Here is a 21,315-nt window from a genome sequence, read left to right as displayed (position 1 = left end):
GATACAGTGGTAGAAGCAAAATTTAACCCCCCAAGATTGGAAAGGAGATCTCAGTGGGAATTTATTTGGTATCAAACAGACTGCTGATGAACTGTTTCAGGAATTTGTGGATAGATTACTAAAAACAGCTAGTAGAATTTTTGGAGACCGTCAAGCAGGGGTTCCTTTTGTTACACAATTGTCTTATGAGAATGCTAATGTAGTCTGCCATGCAGCCATCCAGCCATACAAAGCAAAGACAGACTTATATTCATCTTTGTGCAGAAATTGGACCCTCATACAATCGGGGGTCTGGCTAAGGCTGCTGCCTTGCAGGGGACTACAATGCAAGTAATGCTTTCACAGGGCCGAGGTGATACAGAATATTTTAAGTATGGGGGCATAAATCATTTTAGGAAAGATTGTCCAAAATATTAAAGACGTAGACAGAGTAGAATCCCTCACCTGGAATCACTGGGCCTGGCCTCAGGCAATAGGCTCAGATTAAGAAATGTTTACATCTAAGTTAAAGCAAAGCTCAGAGCTGACTCAGAGTGGCTTGTGGGACACTCCTTTTGTCTTGCAAACCCCACCTACAGAAGTTTTTGGGCCCTCTCCTAGCCTTTTCAGGGAATTAATCTTAAGCCAAAGCAGCATAATTACAGATCTATCAAGGAGCTGTTCAAAACAAAGTTCAAATTTAAGGTTTATGAGAGGTTAATGAGGCTGTGAAACTTGTAGAGGCATTACAATCTGGCTTGCCTAATCCATAGAATTATTATGGATTTGGAAGATTGTGCTTATATTCCTTTGCATCCTGATGATTGTAAAAGATTTGCATTTAGTATGCCTTCCTGTAATTTAAAAGAACCCATGAAGCAATATCATTGGAAAGTTTTCCCTCAAGGAGTGGCTAATAGCTGTACTTTATGTCAAATTTGCCACTGCTTCAATACAATAAGTAAGGACTTTGAATCTTTCAGTGTATATTATTCATTATATGGATGGTATTTTATTAGCCAGTCCCTCTGAGGGAGTTTTACTACAAGCCTTTGCTCTTACAACAAGCTTTAAAATTTTGGGGAGTGGTTGTTGCTCCAGAAAAGATTCAAAGACAATATCCTTTTCAATATTTGGAACCTCAGTTATATCCTAAACAAATTGTGGCACAGAAAATTCAAATAAAAAGATAATTTACTTACTTTAATGATTTTCAAAGTTGTTAGGAGATATTAATTGGGTAAGACCTCATCTTAAGCTTACCACAGGAGAAAGAACTTAAATCTCTGTTTGATAACCTCAAGGGAGATGCAAATCCTAATTCCCCCTGACAATTAACTGATGAGGGATGAATAGCTTTGCAGAAAGCAGAGGAAGCTATTAGCCAACAACAGATACATTATATAATCTATGATCAATTGGTGGCTATTTGCACCACAGCAGTCCTTTAGCAAAAGGGACCATTAATGAGGATTCATCTTTCTTCATCTCCAAAGAAAGATGGAGAATATTCAAAAATATTTTGAAAGTATTTTAAAAGGAATATGTGTTCCTTTTATATGTGATGAAATATGTGTTCTTTGTTTCAAACAGCAATTAAATTTATTATTGCAAAATAGTGATATTTGGCCTATTGCATGTGCAAATATTTTAGGCAAAATTGACAATCATTATCCAAAATACAAGTTGTTACATTTTGCCTCTATGTGTGCTTTTGTATTCCCTGTATACTTAAGCATGCAACCCTTAGAAAATGCTCTTACTATATTTAAAGGTGGCTCATCTAATGGGAAGGCAGCATATGTGATTGGATTCATTCTTATGAATTTACCCCTTCTTCATTACAGAATTGAACTACGTGCTGTATCTGCTGTTTTTGAAATGCTGAAAAATGAAGCTTTTAATTTGTATACTGATATATGCAGTATATAGCTCATGGTTTACAATTGCTTGAAATTGTTCCCTTTTTAGATAATACTAATTCTCAAATTTTGTGATTATTTATGCAAATACAACTTAAACTTAATTTGAGAGAATACAGTTCCTTACTTTATAGGTCATTTAAGAGCTCATACTGGATTGCTTGGATCCTTTAGTGAGGGCAGTGCCACAGCAGGATTTGTACTACAGGCAGATTATAGACCTTACACAGGAACAATTAGCTAAACAATCTCATTCTTTATATCATTAAAATAGTAATAGCTTGAGACAATAATTTGGTATTTCTAGAGAATGTGTAAGTCAAATTGTAAAGACTTGTCCTAAATGTCCTCAATTTCTACCTATACCACATAATGGTGTTGATCCTCCAGGACTCGTACCTAATCAATTATGACAAATGCATGTAATTCATATTTTTGATTTTGGAAAATTAAGGTATGTACATGTGCTGGGCAGTGGTGGCAGCCGCCCTTAATCCCAGCACTTGGGAGGCAGAGGCAGGCAGATTTCTGAGTTTGAGGCCAGCCTGGTCTACCAAGTGAGTGCGAAGACAGCCAGGGCTACACAAAGAAACCCTGTCTCGAAAAACAACCAACAACAACAACAAAAAACAAAAAACAAAAATAAAATATGTACATGTGACTTGACACATTTTCAGACTTTCTAGTTGTAGCTGCTTTAACAGGAGGAGCAACTAAAAATGTAATTAGTCATTGCCTACATTGTTTTCTATGCTGGTTGTTGCAAACCATATTAAAACAGATAGTGGAACTGGCTATTGCAGTGGAGCATTTGAGACTTTCTGTCACCAATTTAATATTACCCATAATCCTGGGATTCCTTATAATCTTCAAGGACAAAGTACTGAGAATCATGGAACTTTAAAACAATATCTTCATAAAATAATAAACAGGGAGTTATATCTTTGTAGTCCACAAATTTATTTAAATCATGTTCTTTTTATTTTAAATTTTTTAAAATTTGAATGCCAAGGAACTTTCTGTTAAGTATCTATGGCACCCTACAACTAGGTATACTTATGCCTAGGTGAAATGGAAGGCTCCACATCCTGCCATATGGCATGATCCTAATCAGGTACTTAATATGGGGAAGAAAGCAAGTTTGTGGTTTTTCTGTAGGATGCTGAAGGAGCATACTAGCTGCCAGAGTGATTGAGACATGCTGATGCTGGGACAGAGAATGATGCTGACCTGTGAGCTATCTGAGTGCTCTGACAATGGTGACAGGAGAGCTGTCTGGGACATATATTCCTGACCCACCTTTGTTTGCCTATATCCCAGATTGGACAAGCTTTTAAACCTTGTGGGATAGAGAACATGGAGACTGTGGAAACTGACTTAGAAAAATTAATCAAATAGAGAAGTTATTGTAATGACTCTTCTATTTCCGTTAATGTGACAAGTCATTCTGACTCAATCATGGACTGGTATACAAATTAATTCAATATTGGAAATGACAGTCTTCATTTGGAAGACTGGTTCTGGACTTTTTCAGAGACATATTTGGAAGTTAGTTGTAGTTCTTTATGAAGTTACATTTGCAGTGGATAAAATTGGACAGGATTTGGAGTTCAATTGTTAGTACATGAGTTTAAGCTCCTAATCGTTTATTAATTGATTATGTTAAAATTACTTTTGTTTCTTCTACAGTATTCAATATAAGTTGTGTTGATTGTACACTTTCTAATTGTGTCAGTATGTTGAAAACTGGCATGTCTGTTATGGTGTTCTATCAACCAGCTTTTGTTTTGTTTTTGTTTTTGTTTTGTTTTGTTTTGTTTTTTTTTTGCCTGTGTGTATTACAGGACTGTTTTTTTGCCTGTGTGTATTACTGGACTGGACTGTTTTTTTGCCTGTGTGTATTCTAAAAGAAGCTTGCAGATACTGGAGAAAGTGAGTCAGGCTTTAAGCAGAAGAAAGAGGGTAGTGAGCTTGATTATTCCTGGTATAGCAGCTTTAATTACATTAATAGCTAGCACTACTGCTGCAATTTTTCTGACATAGAAGTTTAAACAGCTACTTTTATTAATCATTTTAGACAAAAATGTTACTAATGTTCTGAGTACCCAAGAGGGTTTACATAGGTGGTTTGGAACAATGGATTGATGTTTTTTATACTACTGAAGTTATTGGAGAGGAGGCTCAGAGTCTAAAGGTAAGGATCCATCTTGAGTGCCATGCCAAATACCAAATGATTTGTGTTACTGCTAAAGTTTACAATGATAGTCACTATAATCGGGGAAAAGTTCAAAGACACTTGCAGTGTGTTTGACGTAATTCTAACACCTCTCTAGATGTTTTAACTTTGCACACCAAGATTATGAATTTAAAGGATGTTGCCCTGCTGAGCTTTAATGCTGCAGATATTGCTGATAACCATTATCCATGGCCTGAGGTCAGTATTTCCATCTTCGTCAAGATTCAAGAATGGCATATATGGCTTGATCATATATAGTATTCTGGGAATACTCTTATTCCTGCCCATCTTGTTAAAGCTTGCCTTTAACAGCATCAATCTGTTGGCGGCCAAATACATGACTTGGAAATAAATACGAACACCCAGACAGAGTTATTAATTTAACAGGCTGGCAAGCCAAGGAGCCTTACCAACCAAAGACAGAGGCATGCACCAATAGGCCATGTTTATTTATAACAGACACTAAAAGGCCGTGTTGTTCATATGACACAAAAAAGCTGCACATGTCTTGAAGATGGGTAAGGAAGGCATTGTTGTCAGAACGACCTAAGACAGGCTCAGTCTTGTTTATGAAATAGATAAAGGGGAGATGTGGACAGCCTTTTGGGTGCCGCTTGGCAGGAATCTGACATTAAGGCATGACAAAGAAGTAAGTACAGGCAGGATCTGACATTAGCCAAGGACAAGGAAGTAAGATCAGGCAAGAATCTGATTTTAGGGTGAACAAAGAAGCAGGCTTCAGTCATGACTATGACTTTAGGCTGGGACAGGGAAGTAGGCTTAGATATCTTGATCATCCTTAGAAACAGTGATCACCAAAGTGATCATGGGACTTTGTATTTATTGTGTTTCTTGTTCCTTGACTGTTTGTGCTTATTGTGCTGCTTGCCCTTTATACCTGCATGTAATTAAATGGTATAAAAACAGATTGGAAAAAAAAAAACCTGCCTCAGCCTCAGAACTGGCTGGGGTCATGCTGCACTTTTGTCTAATTGTCTTTTTCTTTTAAATACTCACTCCCACACTGGAGAACCTGTTGACTGAGTAGACTTGGTCATCACTGGAACTTGCCTTTATGGTATTTAAAATGATTTTATGACTGGGAAGTGGTGGCACATGCCTTTAATCCCAGCACTTTGGGAGGCAGAGTCAGGTGGATTTCTGAGTTCAAGGCCAGCCTGGTCTACAGAGTGAGTTCTAGGACAGCCAGGACTACACAGAGAAATCCTGTCTCAAAAAAAATTTTTTTTTATTTTACTATTTTATGTGTATCTGTGTTTTGCCTGCACGTATGTCTGTGCACTGCTTGTGTGCAGTACTGGGTTCCATTTGCATGCAGTCTCTGCAGTGGCTACAAGAGGCTATCCGGGTCCCCTGGTACACACAGTTGTGAGCCACCATGTGGGCGTGGAGCTTTGAACATGGGTCCTCTGGAAGAGCATCCTGTGGTCTTTATTGCTGAGCCAGCTCTTCAGCCCTGTCCTTTGTCACTTACTATTGCCACTGTTACCATGGGGGTGATGGGTTGGGGGTTGTCATAATTTTTTAAATCATGTATGTTTCTGATGAGAGAAAAAATAAAATTTGTTCATCAAGCAGGGAAACTGGATCAGAGGTGGATCTAGGTAGGGCTGCCAATGGACACATTGTCAATGGACACATTGCCAATGGACACATTGTCAATGGACACATTGTTAATGGAGACATTGCCAATGGACACATTGTCAATGGACACATTGCCAATGGACACATTGTCAATGGACACATTGTCAATGGACACATTGCCAATGGACACATTGTCAATGGACACATTGTCAATGGACACATTGTCAATGGACACATTGTCAATGGACACATTGCCAATGGACACATTGTCAATGGACACATTGTCAATGGACACATTGTCAATGGACACATTGTCAATGGACACATTGTCAATGGACACATTGTCAATGGACACATTGCCAATGGACACATTGTCAATGGACACATTGCCAATGGACACATTGTCAATGGACACATTGTCAATGGACACATTGCCAATGGACACATTGTCAATGGAGACATCAAGGGAACCAAATCTGAAGTTGACTCCTCATTCAGTACGTACTGATCTATCTATCAATGTGAACCTTTTGGAACTTTATCTCAGAATTTAAACTAAACTAAGTAGCAATTTCAAAGCCACAAATACTTCTAAAAAGTCAGTGGCACTGGGCCTAGCAAGGCGGGGCATTCACTGCCTGCCCTGACTTCTTTCTTGTTGCTGTAGCAAAGTGCCTGCATGCATGTCTGTGCACTACTTGTGTGCAGTGCTGTTTACCATTTGCATGCAGTGTCTGCAGAGGCTACAGGAGGCAGGCAAACACCAGGCTTGTCTCCTAGGGCATTCTGGAGCACTAAGCATCTCACTGCCCATTCCAGAGGACACAACTTCACATTCTCCAGACTGCACAGTTTGGTATAGCTTTCACTGACTTATGGGAGAGGGGTGGAGGTGAGAGGGGAGGAGTAGAGGTGAGGGGAGGGGTGGAGGTGAGGGGAGGGGTGGAGGTGAGAGGGGAGGGGTGGAGGTGAGGGGAGGGGTGGAGGTGAGAGGGGAGGGTAGAGATGAGAGGGGAGGGAGAGGGAAGAAGGGAGGGGGGTGGAGGTGAGAGGGGAGGGGGTGGAGGTGAGAGGGGGGGTGGAGGGGAGGGGAGGGTTGGAGGTAATAGGGGAGGGGTAGAGGTGAGAGGGGAGGGGTGGAGGTGAGAGGGGAGGGGTGGAGGTGAGAGGGGAGGGTGGAGGTGAGAGGGGAGGGGTAGAGGTGAGAAGTGAGGGGTGGAGGTGAGAGGGGAGGGTGGAGGTGAGAGAGGAGGGGCAGAGGTGAGAGGGGAGGGGTGGGAGGTTAGAGGGGAAGGTGGAGGTGAGAAGGGAGGGGTGGAGGTGAGAGGGGAGGGGTGGAGGTGAGAGGAGGGGCGGAGGTGAGAGGGGAAGGGTGGGAGGTTAGAGGGGAGGGTGGAGGTGAGAAGTGAGGGGTGGAGGTGAGAGGGGAGGGTGGAGGTGAGAGAGGAGGGGCGGAGGTGAGAGGAGGGGCGGAGGTGAGAGGGGAAGGGTGGGAGGTTAGAGGGGAGGGTGGAGGTGAGAAGTGAGGGGTGGAGGTGAGAGGGGAGGGTGGAGGTGAGAGAGGAGGGGCGGAGGTGAGAGGGGAGGGGTGGGAGGTTAGAGGGGAGGGTGGAGGTGAGAAGGGAGGGGTGGAGGTGAGAGGGGAGGGGTGGGAGGTTAGAGGGGAGGGTGGAGGTGAGAAGGGAGGGGTGGAGGTGAGAGGGGAGGGGTGGGAGGTTAGAGGGGAGGGTGGAGGTGAGAAGGGAGGGGTGGAGGTGAGAGGGGAGGGGTGGAGGTGAGAGGGGAGGGGTGGAGGTTAGAGGGGAGGGTGGAGGTGAGAAGGGAGGGGTGAAGGTGAGAGGGGAGGGGTGGAGGTGAGAGGGGAGGGGTGGAGGTGAGAGGGGAGGGTGGAGGGGAGAGGGGAGGGTGGAGATGAGAGGGGAGGGTGGAGGTGGGGGAGGGCAGAGGTGAGAGGAGAAGGGTGGAAGTATACCTCTTCCAGGCAGGCAGACTATGAAGCCACCTGCTTGGGGCCTTCCTGATCTTCCTTCTTCAACTGGTGTCAGTGACCAGAGGATCTTTAGAACTGCCACCAGGAATGACATAGGCTCCATCCCCTGGACTTTTGAAATACAGTGAAGCAAACCATTTCTCTCATTCTCTCAGACTGTTGGTCTGAGGAAGAAATACACTATGCTATCTGCCATGGTCTCACCTCTTTGTGACAGTGGTCTACTTATATTTAGAACCTATTCCTGACATGCCATCTGCTCGACAAGCCAGACCTCTGTAGCACCAAAACCCAACTAGCCCTTCCCTGTCTTCTCTCCCTCTTATAAATCCACCTTTCATCTCAAGGCTATGTTCTGCAGTGTTCCAAGACCCTTTACATCCTTCTATGTGAAGCCCATAGTTAACAGAAGAGCCATTCTTCCACTAATCCTAACACAGCCGGCAGACTAACAGTCTTCTGGTGACTGTGCACCCAAGCCAGGAGGAACCTGTGATTCTATTTCTTTTTCTCCTAATTCACTTCTGCTGACAATAATGGAACAAAACCCCGAAGATGACACACCCCACTCTCTCAACTGTAGTGGGGTAGGTCCAATATCAAGGCAGAATTTATTTTTGACTATCTATTCTCCTTGACAGTCATTTTTAACTCTTACTACTAGTCTCTTGTTTCTAACTAAACCTCTGCCTCCCCCAAATCTAAGTGGAAAAAACAAGCAAACAAAACCAGAAAACAAAAAGAGAAACTGGGGAGAATTTCCTACATGTCTTCCCAAAACAGAGCGCATTGGGATTATTCCTCTAAGGAAATAATCCAAATGGTGGTTCATCAGTTAGGTCTAACTAAACTGGAAACTTGAACTCCAAGAAAACTGTGGTGCTGATTCAAAAGTCTGGGAACTAGAAAATGTTGAGGCAGAGGATGGTTGAATTGTGGTCAGCATCGGAAGGCCTGAGAACTGAGAGCTGCCATGTTTGATGGCAGAAGGCAGACACCTCAGGTTACACAGGGGAGATTCATTCTATTTTCCTTCCTGTTGCTATGATAAAATGTTCTGACAGAAAGTGACTGAGATCAGGAAAGGATTTATGTGGTTTACACTTCTGGGTCAAGGTCCATCTCTGAGGGAAGTCAAGGCTAGATTCCAAGTAGTGTAACTTGGAGCAGGAAGCCTGGAGGAAGGCTGCTTGCAGACTTGCTTACCGGCTCAGCTTCAGGTACTTCCTGGGGTACTCCAGGACTACTGGTGCAAAGATACTGCCCACATGGGTGGGGCCCTCCTAACACAATGATCAAAGTTGACAGCCCCACTTAGACTTGACAGCCCAACCTGATAAAGACAGTTACTCAATTGAGACTTTTTTGTTCCAGCTGACCCCAGGCTAAGTAAAGCTGACAGTTGTGTTAACTAGGACACTCTACATTTGCTATCTACTGGAGACACCTTTGGCTTGGATGTTGCCTCACCCTGTGTACTGATTCAAATGTTAAATCTCTCCCATAAACACCCTGTAGATATACCCAGACCTTAATCCTGCACTGGCTATCTGGGTATCCCATAGTTGGTCAAGTTCACACATAAACTTGATCATTACCTATGTCTCCAGTGCTGCTTTAATCACTTGCCTTGATCCTTCCTTCATATTTTAAAAATAAAATATTTAAAAGTTTTATCAACTAACTGAACCATTATGGTTAAGATTACATTAGAAATTTTTATTATAATAAAAATTGTATCATATTTTTATTATATTGTATATTGTAAATATAATTGTATCATATTTTGTATCTATTGAGACCCCTCCAAACCATGGTGACTTTAGTATCACCCATAAAATCCATGTAAATGTGATGGAGAGACTTGACTCCTTAATGCTGTCCTTTGGCCTCCACATATATGCTCTGAGATATAGTGTTCCACTATACCAAATGCACATGTAATTAATAATTATAAAGAGTAATTAAATAATGTAATTGTTTAATTTAAAAATTAACTTTTATATCATTTCTAAGTATTCAATAATGGAATTATTCTTACCATGTTATTCAGTGATGACTACTATTTACTTTTAATTTTTCTGTCATTTTAATAAACTTTATATTCATTACAGGTGACTCAACTCCTGGTGACCACTAATCTGCTTCTGTGTCTATGAGTGTCTACTTCAGATATTTCATATAGAAGGATTATATAACAAATCCTCAGCATGTTCTCAAAGTCCATCCCTGTTGTACTCCTCCTTTTTATGGATGGATAATTGTCCATTTTATGCACACACACCACATCTTGTTGATCTATTCACTTGGTCATAGCATTAGGGTTGTTTCTGCCTGGTTATTGTGAAGGATGCCTCCATGGTCCTTGCACAAGTGAAGGCAGCTGAGTTTTTTTCCCTTTATTTTGGAAGAACTGCTGAGTCTTGGTAATTTATGCCTGACTTTCTGCTGAGTCATGGTACTTTATGCCTGATTTTCTGTTGAGTCATGATTTGAGTCATGATAATTTGACTTTCTGCAGAGTCATGCTAATTTACACCTGACTTTCTGCTGAGTCATGATAATTTATGCTTGACTTTCTGCTGAGTCCTGGTAATTTATGTTTGATTTTCTGCAGAGCCACTGAGCAATTTTCCAGAGTGCTACACCATTTTATATTGATATCTTTTATATTGATAGCTGATATCTTTATATTGATAACAAAGCTCCAGTTTCCCCACATTCGGGCTCCTCCACACAAGCAGGATTGAGCTCCCTTCCATGGGGGAGTTCTGCTTCCTGGCATTTTAATCTAAAATTCTTTTGGCTACTTCCTGCATATCAATAAGCCTAGACTTCCTGTCTTAGAAGAGAGCCTGCATCTTCCATGCCCTTCCGGTATCTGTCTCTCCCTGCACTTCCTTACCTTCTATTTACTCCTGTCCTGAAGGCGGGGCTTCTCCACCTTCCTCCCCACCAGCACCACTGACTTTCCACTGGCCATTCCCAGACCCTATGGACTCGGCCTTCATGAGGTATTTTGAGCTTGTTGATTAGTTCATTCTCCATAAAACACTCCCTTTCAGAGATTTCTAGAAAACTTCTCACCATTAGTGTTTCCCTGTTTCTAAGGGTGTCTTTGAGTTTTCAAGTGTGAGTGAGTGTATGTGTGTGTGTGAGTGAGTGTGTGTGTGAGTGTGTGCGTATGGGTATGTGAGTGTCTGAGGGTATGTGTGAGTGTGTGTATGTGTGTGTGTGTGTGTGTGTGTGTGTGTGTGTGTGTGTGTGTGCGTGTGTGACTGAGTCCCAGCCATTGCACTCACTGTTGGATCTGAAGTCCTCGGTGGATCCCAGGGCCTTTCTTCTGCTAGGTAAGCCAGGTTCCTCCTGTGCCCTGCCTGTTTTTCAGCCCCAGTGCTCATCAATCTGCTCAATGCTCTCAATACAAGCGTCTTGGAGTTGCCAAGACAACAAGTGTTTCACAGCCCCATGCTTCTGTTTGGTCTTTCCACTGCATGGAATATTCTGGGCTTTCTTCAGGGGGTTCTCCTAACAGTGATGGTTTTGGCAGCTTTATTAGTAATGTTTGTTGTTACTATTGCTTTTAATAGTTAATGGGGATTGTCACAACTATGGAAACCACTAAACGAATAAGTAAATGATCCGCATATGGCTCTTTCTGGTTCACAGTTGTTTTTGTCTCAAACAACTGATTTAGCTGCTTAGCTTAGTCTATGCAAATAAAATAAACTCTAATATAAACAAAATATTTTAAGTATTTTTCATTACCAGTTTTGCCTTCAATTTAGCATTGCTTATTTGCCTGCATTTTAACTTTTTTTCTTAATCTTTATGAACTGAAGGGAGTTGGCATATCCCCTATATGTTCATTATACTATAGAATATTTTAAGCAATTCAGAGTTCCCCCAACTGTCAGAGTATCTTGAATATTTTCAGTACTGATAGTATAAAATGCTGACTAGGTAAATAAGCTTTCCCCACTAAGGCATGAGGTTTTAATTGGCCCAATTTAAAGCTGAATTTGTCATGAAGCTAGAGAAACTCATGCTCCACTTGAACAGTTTTGTACATAAGTTTGTCATAATTTTGTTACATATTTCAAAGCAGGGCCCTAGGGTTGCAGGGACCCGAAGCACCACAAAAGCCAGGCTTGTCCCTGGTCTAATGAGATCATGAATCTCCAGTCACTGTAGCTGCCTGAGTGTGGGTGCGGAGCTCACTGTAGTTCTGATAGGCTTCCTACCTAGCTACCCACTTTTCAGAAGTGTATTTGGCAAAATGCAGCCATACAAAGCTCTGTTTGTCCTTATCAAGATGGTGCCTTCAGAATTTGTTCAACGTTAGCAGCAATGAGCCGGTAAAAGTCTAGTCTTCAGGTTTCAAATCATGTCTTACTCAGATGGGTATTTCAAATGAGAGATTGTTTGTTCCTATGGCTAAGGGAAAGGTAACAGCAAAATTAATTTGCCACTTTGAGTTGCATGTTATTTTGTCATGATACTGTGTGGGGGCACTGTCCGAGACAGACAGTGTTCTAGAAATAAAATGACTGATGTCACTCACTCTCAGGAACGGGATCATGGTTGGAACCATATGACAGTGACTGAATGTCAACTCTCTGCCTGTGTCTTCCTCCATACTGAGTATACGTGAGTCAGAAGGATGGAGACAGAAAAGTGAAATAACTGCACAACCCATGAGAGGACTCCCTCTGTGATCTGGGAGCACAACACAACCCTTGGGAGGACTACCTCTGTGGCCTGGGAGCACAACACATCCCTTGGGAGCACTACCTCTGTGACCTGGGATCAGAGCACAACCCTTGGGAGCACTACCTCAGTGACTTGGGTGGTATCAGAGCACAACCCTTGGGAGGACTACCTTTGTGGCCTGGGATCAGATCCAGCTTGAGTAGTGAAGGGCTGTGGAGAATGCATTGTCGAGAGATGACACTGCTTAAACCAGAACATGCTGCTTACTAGCCTTCAGAGTCTATTACAGTGAATCCCATCATAATGTTCCCCGGTAGGAGGAGCTATTTTTGCTGCAATCAGGCAACCCATGTCCATAGGTAGGCAATTAAAAAAAAAATCACTAAGCCTCAAGTCACTTTCATGTCTCGGTCTATGCCATGGGAAGCCTACTTCAGAAGGAAGATGGTATCTTGGACTCAAAAGTGGGAGCTTAGGCAATGTTCCATTGTTTAGCTCAACATTAACTGTGTAGACATCTGAGTCCTATCAAAGCAAACATCCCAGGACTACCAAGTGAGTGTGAAGAAATTAGGAGACAATGAGCCCAGGGTAATGACTCTACTCATGGCATTACTAAGGAAAACTGGTCACTTTCTTATAGAGTTTGTGGGAGGGTGGTGCTAGCCTTTGGCCATCAACCATGCTAATGAATACAGTAGCATAGAGGTTGAAGAGCAGCGGTTTAACGCCAGAAGCTACCAGCTGAGCCCAGGGGGGACCACATCCCTAGCCTCAAAGAGGACTCCTCAGAACAGCAATGTGGCCTGACCCACATGTGGTTCTGACGCCTAGACTTCCTTCTTGGTGGTGCTGCTGGTGTGCTTCCGGCTTAAGCTTGACTTAAGCCAGGCTTGTCAGAAAACCTGATGCAAGTCTTTGTGCCGCAGGGAACCTTAATGGTTCTAAGTGATAAGTGGAAGTGGGGTGCACACAATGAGAAAAGGAGGTTGGTCAGCTTCAGGTGCCCAGCCACCTTTGTGCTAAAACCTTATGTGGGGGCAGAACAGACAGAGCAGTACAGCAAGCTACTTCAATTCTTCTGGAAGGGCACTAACCCTGTCATGGGGCCCCACCCTTAGGATCTCATCCAAGAGCCTTTACTCTTAGGATCTTCCAATTTGGTGTTAGGTCTTCACTATGGGTCTTATGGGGGAACTCAAACATTCAGGCTGTAGGGATCGGCCCTGAAGCAATGCACTCCCCCAAATCACTGCCAACTGTGCTGCCCACCGGGGACCTGTGCTTTTCAAGGGTGGTTTAATGGTGGCTCTCTGTCTCTGCACTGCTCCTCCCAAATGGCAAGGCAAATCTAGCACTGAGGAGATTTTAAAGATGTTTTACTGTGGGTTCTTTGGTTGCTACGACCTAACAGTGTGTCTGAAAGGGACATGGCTTTGGGCTGAAGATGATCTTCAGTGTTCATATCAGGATATACCCAGTGAGTGTCGACGTGAAGACAATTGCCAAAGAGATGTTGGAGGCAAGATGTGGGTAGAAGAGACAGAATATGTTAGAGGACAAGCCTCAGTCCCCATGAATCAGAGCATGACATGACGTACCATCACGTGACAAGCCCCCTATCTGTAATCCCTTCAATGGGAATGAAAATATCAGAGCAGGAGAAAGCTGAATCACTGAATCTGGAGATTAATTCAAGGCCCACTCTTTGCCCACCAAGCGACACTCCAATGAATGAGGGAACTGAATTTCAGGACAGGCACCATCTTCCGGGAATTCGTTTATGAAGCTCCAGAGTTGGCAGAGTAGATATGGCGATGCTGTGAGGAACTTCTCAATGACATGTTCCAATTTACATCCCAGTGTCCCAGTGCCAGAGTGAGGTCATCCCTGGGAAGAAAAGCCACCGCTGGGCCAAGCTCTGTGCTGGCCAATCGCATTTGCAGGGTTGTGACAGAATCTGTTAAGGCCCAGAGAGAATGCTGCTCCCTCACCTGGGGTGTCTGTCTGGCAGTAGTCTGAGCATAGCTGCAACCTGGGAAAGCTCTGGGCATCAGGAACCTGGCCAGAAAACCTTTTATTTAAGCTCTCTTTTTTTAAACCTTTCAGTATTACTTAAATTTAATTTCAGAAGAGAGCTACTCAATTTCAATGACACAAATGGACACTGTACCATTAAAAACCAAAATAAAATATGCTCTAGACATAAATAGTTTCTACTTTCCAACCTGAGCTATTAGTTCCCACTAGAATTTTATTATAAAAATTTTCAGACATGAGGAAAATAATATTTTGTGAATATTTATATCCTTCCTCTTAAATTCTACAATTAAAATTTTCTAAACTTATTTTATTATATATATATATGTAATATAATAGCATTCAGTATTGAAAACAAGAGTTATTTTATAATAATTTAATAATATAATATAATATTAATATAATATAATTATATTAATTATATATAATTATATAATATAATAAATTAATATAATATAATGTTTAATAATATAATAATTCCCCTCCAAATACTTCAATTTTTATGTCATTGTTGGGTATTCTTGTAGTTCTTTTCCTTCTGATATAAAATTTATAGGCCATGTAACATAAAGATATGAGCAATTTGAACAAGCCCACATCCATGCAATGGCTACATATGTAGACCCCTACAGTCCACAGCCTGATCAGGAGACAGTGGTATGTAGCCTTCTTGTCCCAACTGTAGTGGTCTGAATGAGAATGTCTTCCATAGGCTTAGATTTAAACACTTGATCTCTGATTTGTGGTTCTATTTCGGAGGGTTAAGAGATGTGGTCTTGCTGAAAGTATAACACCGTGGGTAGGCTTTGCAATCTTTTAGGCTCTTCCCAATTCCTGTTCACTGTCTCTGCTGTGTATGTGTGGTTCAAAATGTGAGCTAGCAGCTTCCTGCTCCTACCGCCATGCCTGCCTCATGCTGCCAAGCTCAGTCACCCTCGATGGATCCTTTGGGACCCTCAGACCAAATAGATTCTTTCTTCTATATGTTGTCTTGGTCATTGTGTTTTATCAGTACAGAAAAGCAATGTATACACTAAACCTCAGTAAGATCATAAGATCTCTCTCTCTCTCTCTCTCTCTCTCTCTCTCTCTCTCTCTCTCTCTCTCTCACACACACACACACACACACCACCACCACCACCACCACCACCACCACCACCACCACCACTACCTGTAATTTTAGCCTCTGTCAACATACAGAATGTTGGCATCACCGGAAGTTTCCCTCATATCTCTTCAGAAATCATTCCCCATCTCTGCCTATTCACATCCAGACACTTTCATTTTTTTAATTTGGTTATTGATCTGTTTTTATCAGTCAGAAAATTTATTGTACTCATTTGGCATGAATTCTGGCGCATAATGCTTCTCCCATCCAGGATAATGTTACTGATACTCATCTAAACTGCTGTAAATGTCAGGAATTCCTTTGTTTTCATTAATGAGTGCTATTCCATTGTGTATACTCACTTGTACACTCCTTTTGTATTTCAATTTGTACACTCCTTTTGTATCCAACTGTCAACCCAGGCTTCCGAGTTTTGCTGACTATGGGAAAAGCAGCTGACGACAATTTCAGGCAGATCTCCCTATAGACATGCTGCATTTTTCCTTTGGTGAATGCCCAGGAGTGAACCTGCTGATCTTGGTAGGTGTGAGTGTTTCTTTTACACTCTCACCAGCAATGTGGGAGCATCCTGTTTTGCTACACACACTCATTTGGCATTAATTCTCTTTCTAATTTTAATTCTTCTAGTGGGTGTAGAGTCACTATATATATATATATATATATATATATATATATATATATATATATATATATATATATATGTATGTATTGCTAGTTTGGAAAATTTGCCAAAATTTTCCAAACTAGCTCACATTTTTGAACCACACGTACACAGCAGAGACAGTGAACAGGAATTGGGAAGAGCCTGTATATATATATATATACATATATATATATATATATATATGTATATATATATATATACAAACATACATACATATGCATAAGGATCAAGCTTGAAGGAAATAATGCCTGAGGAGCCTGGCCTATGTGGCATTTAAAGGTCACTCATCTGCATTTGGGCCCTGCTAATAAGCTCTGGTGAAGGGATGTGAAGTGGAGAGCCAGACACATTCTCCAGTTTCTAATTCCCTCACCTAGATTATGAGACAATGACAGTAATGCCTAAGCAGCTCAGGCTGCTGCAGGAGGAGTAGGAGTTCTGAAGGGAGGGAGGACCATACGCTCTGCACCTATCTGCCTCAAGGAGGGTCCTTCCCAGAGAGCTGGCTCACCCTACTCCACAGAGTCACAGATTGCCCAGAGAGACACCTGCTCTTCCCTGTCTCTAATGTCAACTCCTGGGCTCCAGAGAAGGAAATTAATGTTTTTGAACGTCAACACTGTGCCACGACCCTTGGGGGGGAATTTGTATATTCTTCCTTTAAATTGTCAGAACAATATCCCTGTCAATCAGGTATAAACAATCTCATGCTAAAGATGTGAAGCACAGACTCATAGAACTCCTGTAACTCCCCCGCCCCTAGACAGACAGACAAACGTGCAGGCAGGCGCACACGATCCTGACCCTGACTCTGCACCCTAGGCTCTCCCTTGATGAGCGAAGCCAATCACTGGGGCTGAGCAATCCCTTGGGACCTGGAGCTGGAGCTGGTAGTGAGTACTGTGTGTCTCACCAATGACTCTGTCTCCCTGGAGCTGGTGGTGGTAGTGAGTACTGTGTGTCTCACCAATGACTCTGTCTCCCTCTCTCTTTCCTGCTGTCTACTTCCTCCTGCAGTGAAGACAGGACTGGTTCTTTCCTCCCATGAGGATGATCAGTTCTTCAGAGGCCTCCCATGGAAATGATCTTAGCCAGCCTCTCTGTAGCTCTGCTCCAGTCTCAGGGTTTTCCTATTGCAGAGAGTGACCACCAGCGGCCAGTCTCCTGCTGCTGTGCTTGCTGTCTAGGTGCCTCTCTGCCCCCTCACTGCTCTCTGGTCTCCCTCTTCACTCCCCTCTCAGTGTGAGGTGGCTGGGAACCGCACCTCTCCAGGTTGAGTTACCTGTTCCTGAAATGCACCGGCTTGCTCCTCAAATCCTGCTGTTCTGAAATAATTGACGACGTCCATCACAGCCCAGTCTGCAGGGTCGGGAGGCCTCCCATTTTCCATGGAACTGCAAAATACAAATCTAGTCAGAGTGTGGCATGTATGCAGATATGCACAGGCTCACTACCTTGCCTCCCAGGGCTGGTCTGAGCTGGCTCTCTAGGAGCCTGGTGAAGTTCCCTCGAAGTCTATCCCAGTCTACCCACAGAAGGACTCATATTTTCTGTGTCTCGGTCTCTTGTGATCACTACTTCTACTGGCACAGCCAACGCTTTCTTGAAGTATTTGATCTTTAATGAAAATGATTCCTGGGCTGTAGAGATAGCTCAGCAAGGTAAGAGCACTGATTGCTCTTCCAGAGGTCCTGAGTTCAATTCCCAGCAACCACATGGTGGCTCACAACCATCTGTTATGGGGTCTGATGCCCTTTTTTGACTTGTCTAAGAGAGCAACAGTGTACTCATATACATTAAATAAATAAATAAATAAATAAATAAATAAATAAATAAATCTTTAAAAAAAGAAAATGATTCCCACAAATACATCTTCTCTACTCATTTTTGATGGGCTATAGCTTAATATGTCTACTGTAATTTCAGTATGAATATTCATTGTACAATGTGACTCAGAAAGCCATTCCTCTAGACGGCCTCTCTGCTCCATTCAGGCGCTCCCCTTACGACATTCTCTCTACCTGATGAGGGTCGGCCTCAGCGCTAAGGTACTTCCCGGCACCACAAGCAAAGTACTTAATTATAATCTGCTCTGAGACCCAATACTCCATTCAAATGACCACCGTAGTATCTGTCCTAAACAGTTTTAAGGAATCAAGTGAGAGACGTGGACCAGAGACACACATGTGAGCCTGGCTGGTTCTCGCTGTATGATTCTGAGTGGCAAGGATAAGCTTGAGGAAGTCAGTCAACATTGTTCAAAATGAGTTACAGTGATGTAGGTCGATGGAAATCAGCCATCTGTTTGAGACGCCCAGGTAACCCTCCTCAGTGGTTCAGAGAGGTGGGAAAAATGACAGTGGGAAAGAAAAGCAGAGTCGGGGATGGTCTCAGTTCAGGTGGATCTGTCTGTACCTCATCCAAGGGAGTTCCCAGAAGGTCCGTCTGATCACATCGTTTCTCTGATTAACTCCTTCAAAGGCTTCCTGTTCCTGTGGCAAGTTCCCACAAGTTTAACGGAAGTCCTGGACAAAGACCTCCACCTTTCCAACTAGGAATGCATCTGGGAGCAAAAGACAGAGCAACCCCTATCTATGTTCCTTCCAGGGTTCTGAGAGGACACTGATCACCAACATACTGTACATGTACAGCTGCAAGTTACTCAGGCAGCTAGGAAGGACATGAAGCTGCGCTGTGACAGGCCAGATCTAGAAGGCTTCACTGGAAGCATCAGGGGTTAACTATAATAGACATCAGGTGAAGATTATTCTAAGATCTGTGGTAGGGATACAGCCAGCCAAGGAGCCATGACAGTCTTGGAGGCCACACTGAGGATTCCAGACTTCTCCTAAGAGAAGCGGGAATTTGGTGACTGGCGTTATGGGAAATGGGTGATCTTGAGAAGAGGAGACAGGGTGTGGATGAGAAATGTACTGCAGTCACCTCTGCAGGTCAGGATCTCAGATAGGAGTAGTGGCTAAGGAAACTGAGTTGTATAACTTAAAATACTCAATGATAAAATCAGCAAGACCCGGTGGTGGATGAGACAGAGAACACAGGGATAGACATGCCACAAAACTGAATAGATGGTGGTGCCTTCACTGGCACCACACCCCTAGGTTTTTGTCATGTCAGGGTTTAATTGGTCTGAACTCAAAGTAGAGGTAGGGGGAGTGGGAGGACATCTGGGAGGCAGAGGCTTGATGGCAATAGGACACCCCCACCCACCTACCCCCTTACCCAGTGTGATGAGAAGACTGTTATTTTAGAATTAGGCTGGTCAGTATTCAGTGCAAGTCAAAAAGATCTTTGCTACTATTAGGACAAAATATCTAGTTTTTTCAGGGATCCCAGTAGGTCATGACACATCTGAATGGCCATAATCTAGACATAATGTTTCACTCGTAGCAAGAACCTAAACACTCAGTGACAATAATCAGTACTACAAAACTCCAACCAACCAATCAAGCCAACCAAATTCCATTCGTAGAGAAAAGAGAGTGCATGGCTCCCCAGTGGACACGTCATTGCTTATTTCTCAGTGGTACTTAACTTACAAACATTTAGAGCCAATGCTTGCTAGTTAGATGAGTTTCCTTTCTACGTTTAGCCTGAATCATGGGTAGTGTCTGCCTAGGCCTCAAGTTTCTATTCCTGTGAAAAACCACCATGACCAAAAAGCAACACAGGGAAGAAAGGGTTCATTTGGTTTATACTTCTAAAAGGAGGTCAGGGGAGGACCCAGAGACCTGGTGCTGATTGCTGGCGTGATCCTTGGTGCTTGTTTATGTTTTGTCTTGTTCTTTAGACCCTGAGATCCCCTGCATAGTGGTAGTACATGTAATGCCTCCCACCCCACATCAATCATTAGTCAAGAAAACGCCCATGGACTTACAGTAGGAACACTGGCTAAGGTCAATTGTTGTTCTCTTGTCTCAGATAACACCAGCTTGTGTCAAGTTGACAAACAAAACAACAACATCAAAAGTTGTTGTATCAACAGTGACACCAGCTAGAGTCAGTAGAGAGGTAGGAGCCTCATCCAGGAAAAGCCTCCATGAGATCTGGCTGTAAGACACTCTCTCTCTCTCTCTCTCTCTCTCTCTCTCTCTCTCTCTCTCTCTCCTCTCTCTCTCTCCCTCTCTCTCTCCCTCTCTCTCTGTCTGTCTTTTTGTTTTTGTTTTCTGAGACAGTGTTTCTCTGTATAGCCCTGGCTGTCCTGGAACTCACTCTATAGACCAGGCTGGCCTCAAATTCAGAAATCTGCCTGCCTCTGCCTCCCAAGTGCTGGGATTACAGGCGTGCCCCACCATTTCCCAGGTGTAAGACACTTTCTCAATCACTGATTTGTTGTGGATAGCTCTGGTGCAATTTTGAAATTAATTTCACTTTCCCAGGAGTGGCTGCCTGGAATGAGGATTGAGTCAAGTACTCAGGTGAGTACTTTTGAACCTTCCCCTAATTAATAAAGGAGCCAATCACTGGGCAAGTAGACAGGACTTCTGGGTTGGACAGAGGAAGAGTGGAGGCAGGAGAGAGATAGGGGTTTTTGGACAAGGATATCAATAGGTCAAGATGTAGCTACTAGTGTCACTGGGTTTCAATGGTGGATTTGCCAGGATTTGCCTCCAGAGAATTTAGATTTAATATGGCTTACAAGATTAGGATTCTAGTTGATGCGCAAAGCAATTGAGTTACTGTTGTTTCTGAAATAAGTTTGTGTGTTTTCCTTCATATGGCAGCTCAACTGGGTTCAAGAGAGAAAGGTATGGCAGCAAAGTGTGTGTTTGCAAGAAATGCACCCTAAAAGGCTGTGGGAATTTTGAAGCATGGGGCTGGCATGGTAGCAACCCAGCAGAGGGAACTTAGCGAGTTAGGTAGAGAGATTTCGGAGCTCTGAGTCAGAGACTCCACAAGATGAAACCAGGCCAGCCATTGCCTGCCAGTGCCTGGCTGGCCAGCCTGTTAGAGCCTTGCCAGCAATTGCATGGACTCAGTTTTTAATACTTCCCGCAACACTGATTGACAAGGAGGGCC

The 21,315-nt window shown here is 43.0% G+C and overlaps 1 protein-coding gene across 6 annotated transcripts in view; it reads right to left on the bottom strand.

Annotated features, from left to right (window-relative positions):
* Samd13 (sterile alpha motif domain containing 13) overlaps positions 1-21,315 on the bottom strand; it is a 47,383-nt gene that overhangs the window by 8,448 nt on the left and 17,620 nt on the right. For all 6 annotated transcript variants that reach the window (XM_052178980.1, XM_052178982.1, XM_052178979.1 and 3 more), the window contains one exon: positions 17,561-17,672. In XM_052178980.1, the coding sequence (XP_052034940.1) occupies positions 17,561-17,672 (112 nt within the window). The remainder of the gene's footprint in view (positions 1-17,560; positions 17,673-21,315) is intronic.

This window comes from Apodemus sylvaticus, chromosome 4, assembly GCF_947179515.1.
Source record: "Apodemus sylvaticus chromosome 4, mApoSyl1.1, whole genome shotgun sequence".
Lineage (NCBI taxonomy): Eukaryota > Metazoa > Chordata > Mammalia > Rodentia > Muridae > Apodemus > Apodemus sylvaticus.
This window is presented reverse-complemented; position numbering and strand designations above follow the sequence as displayed.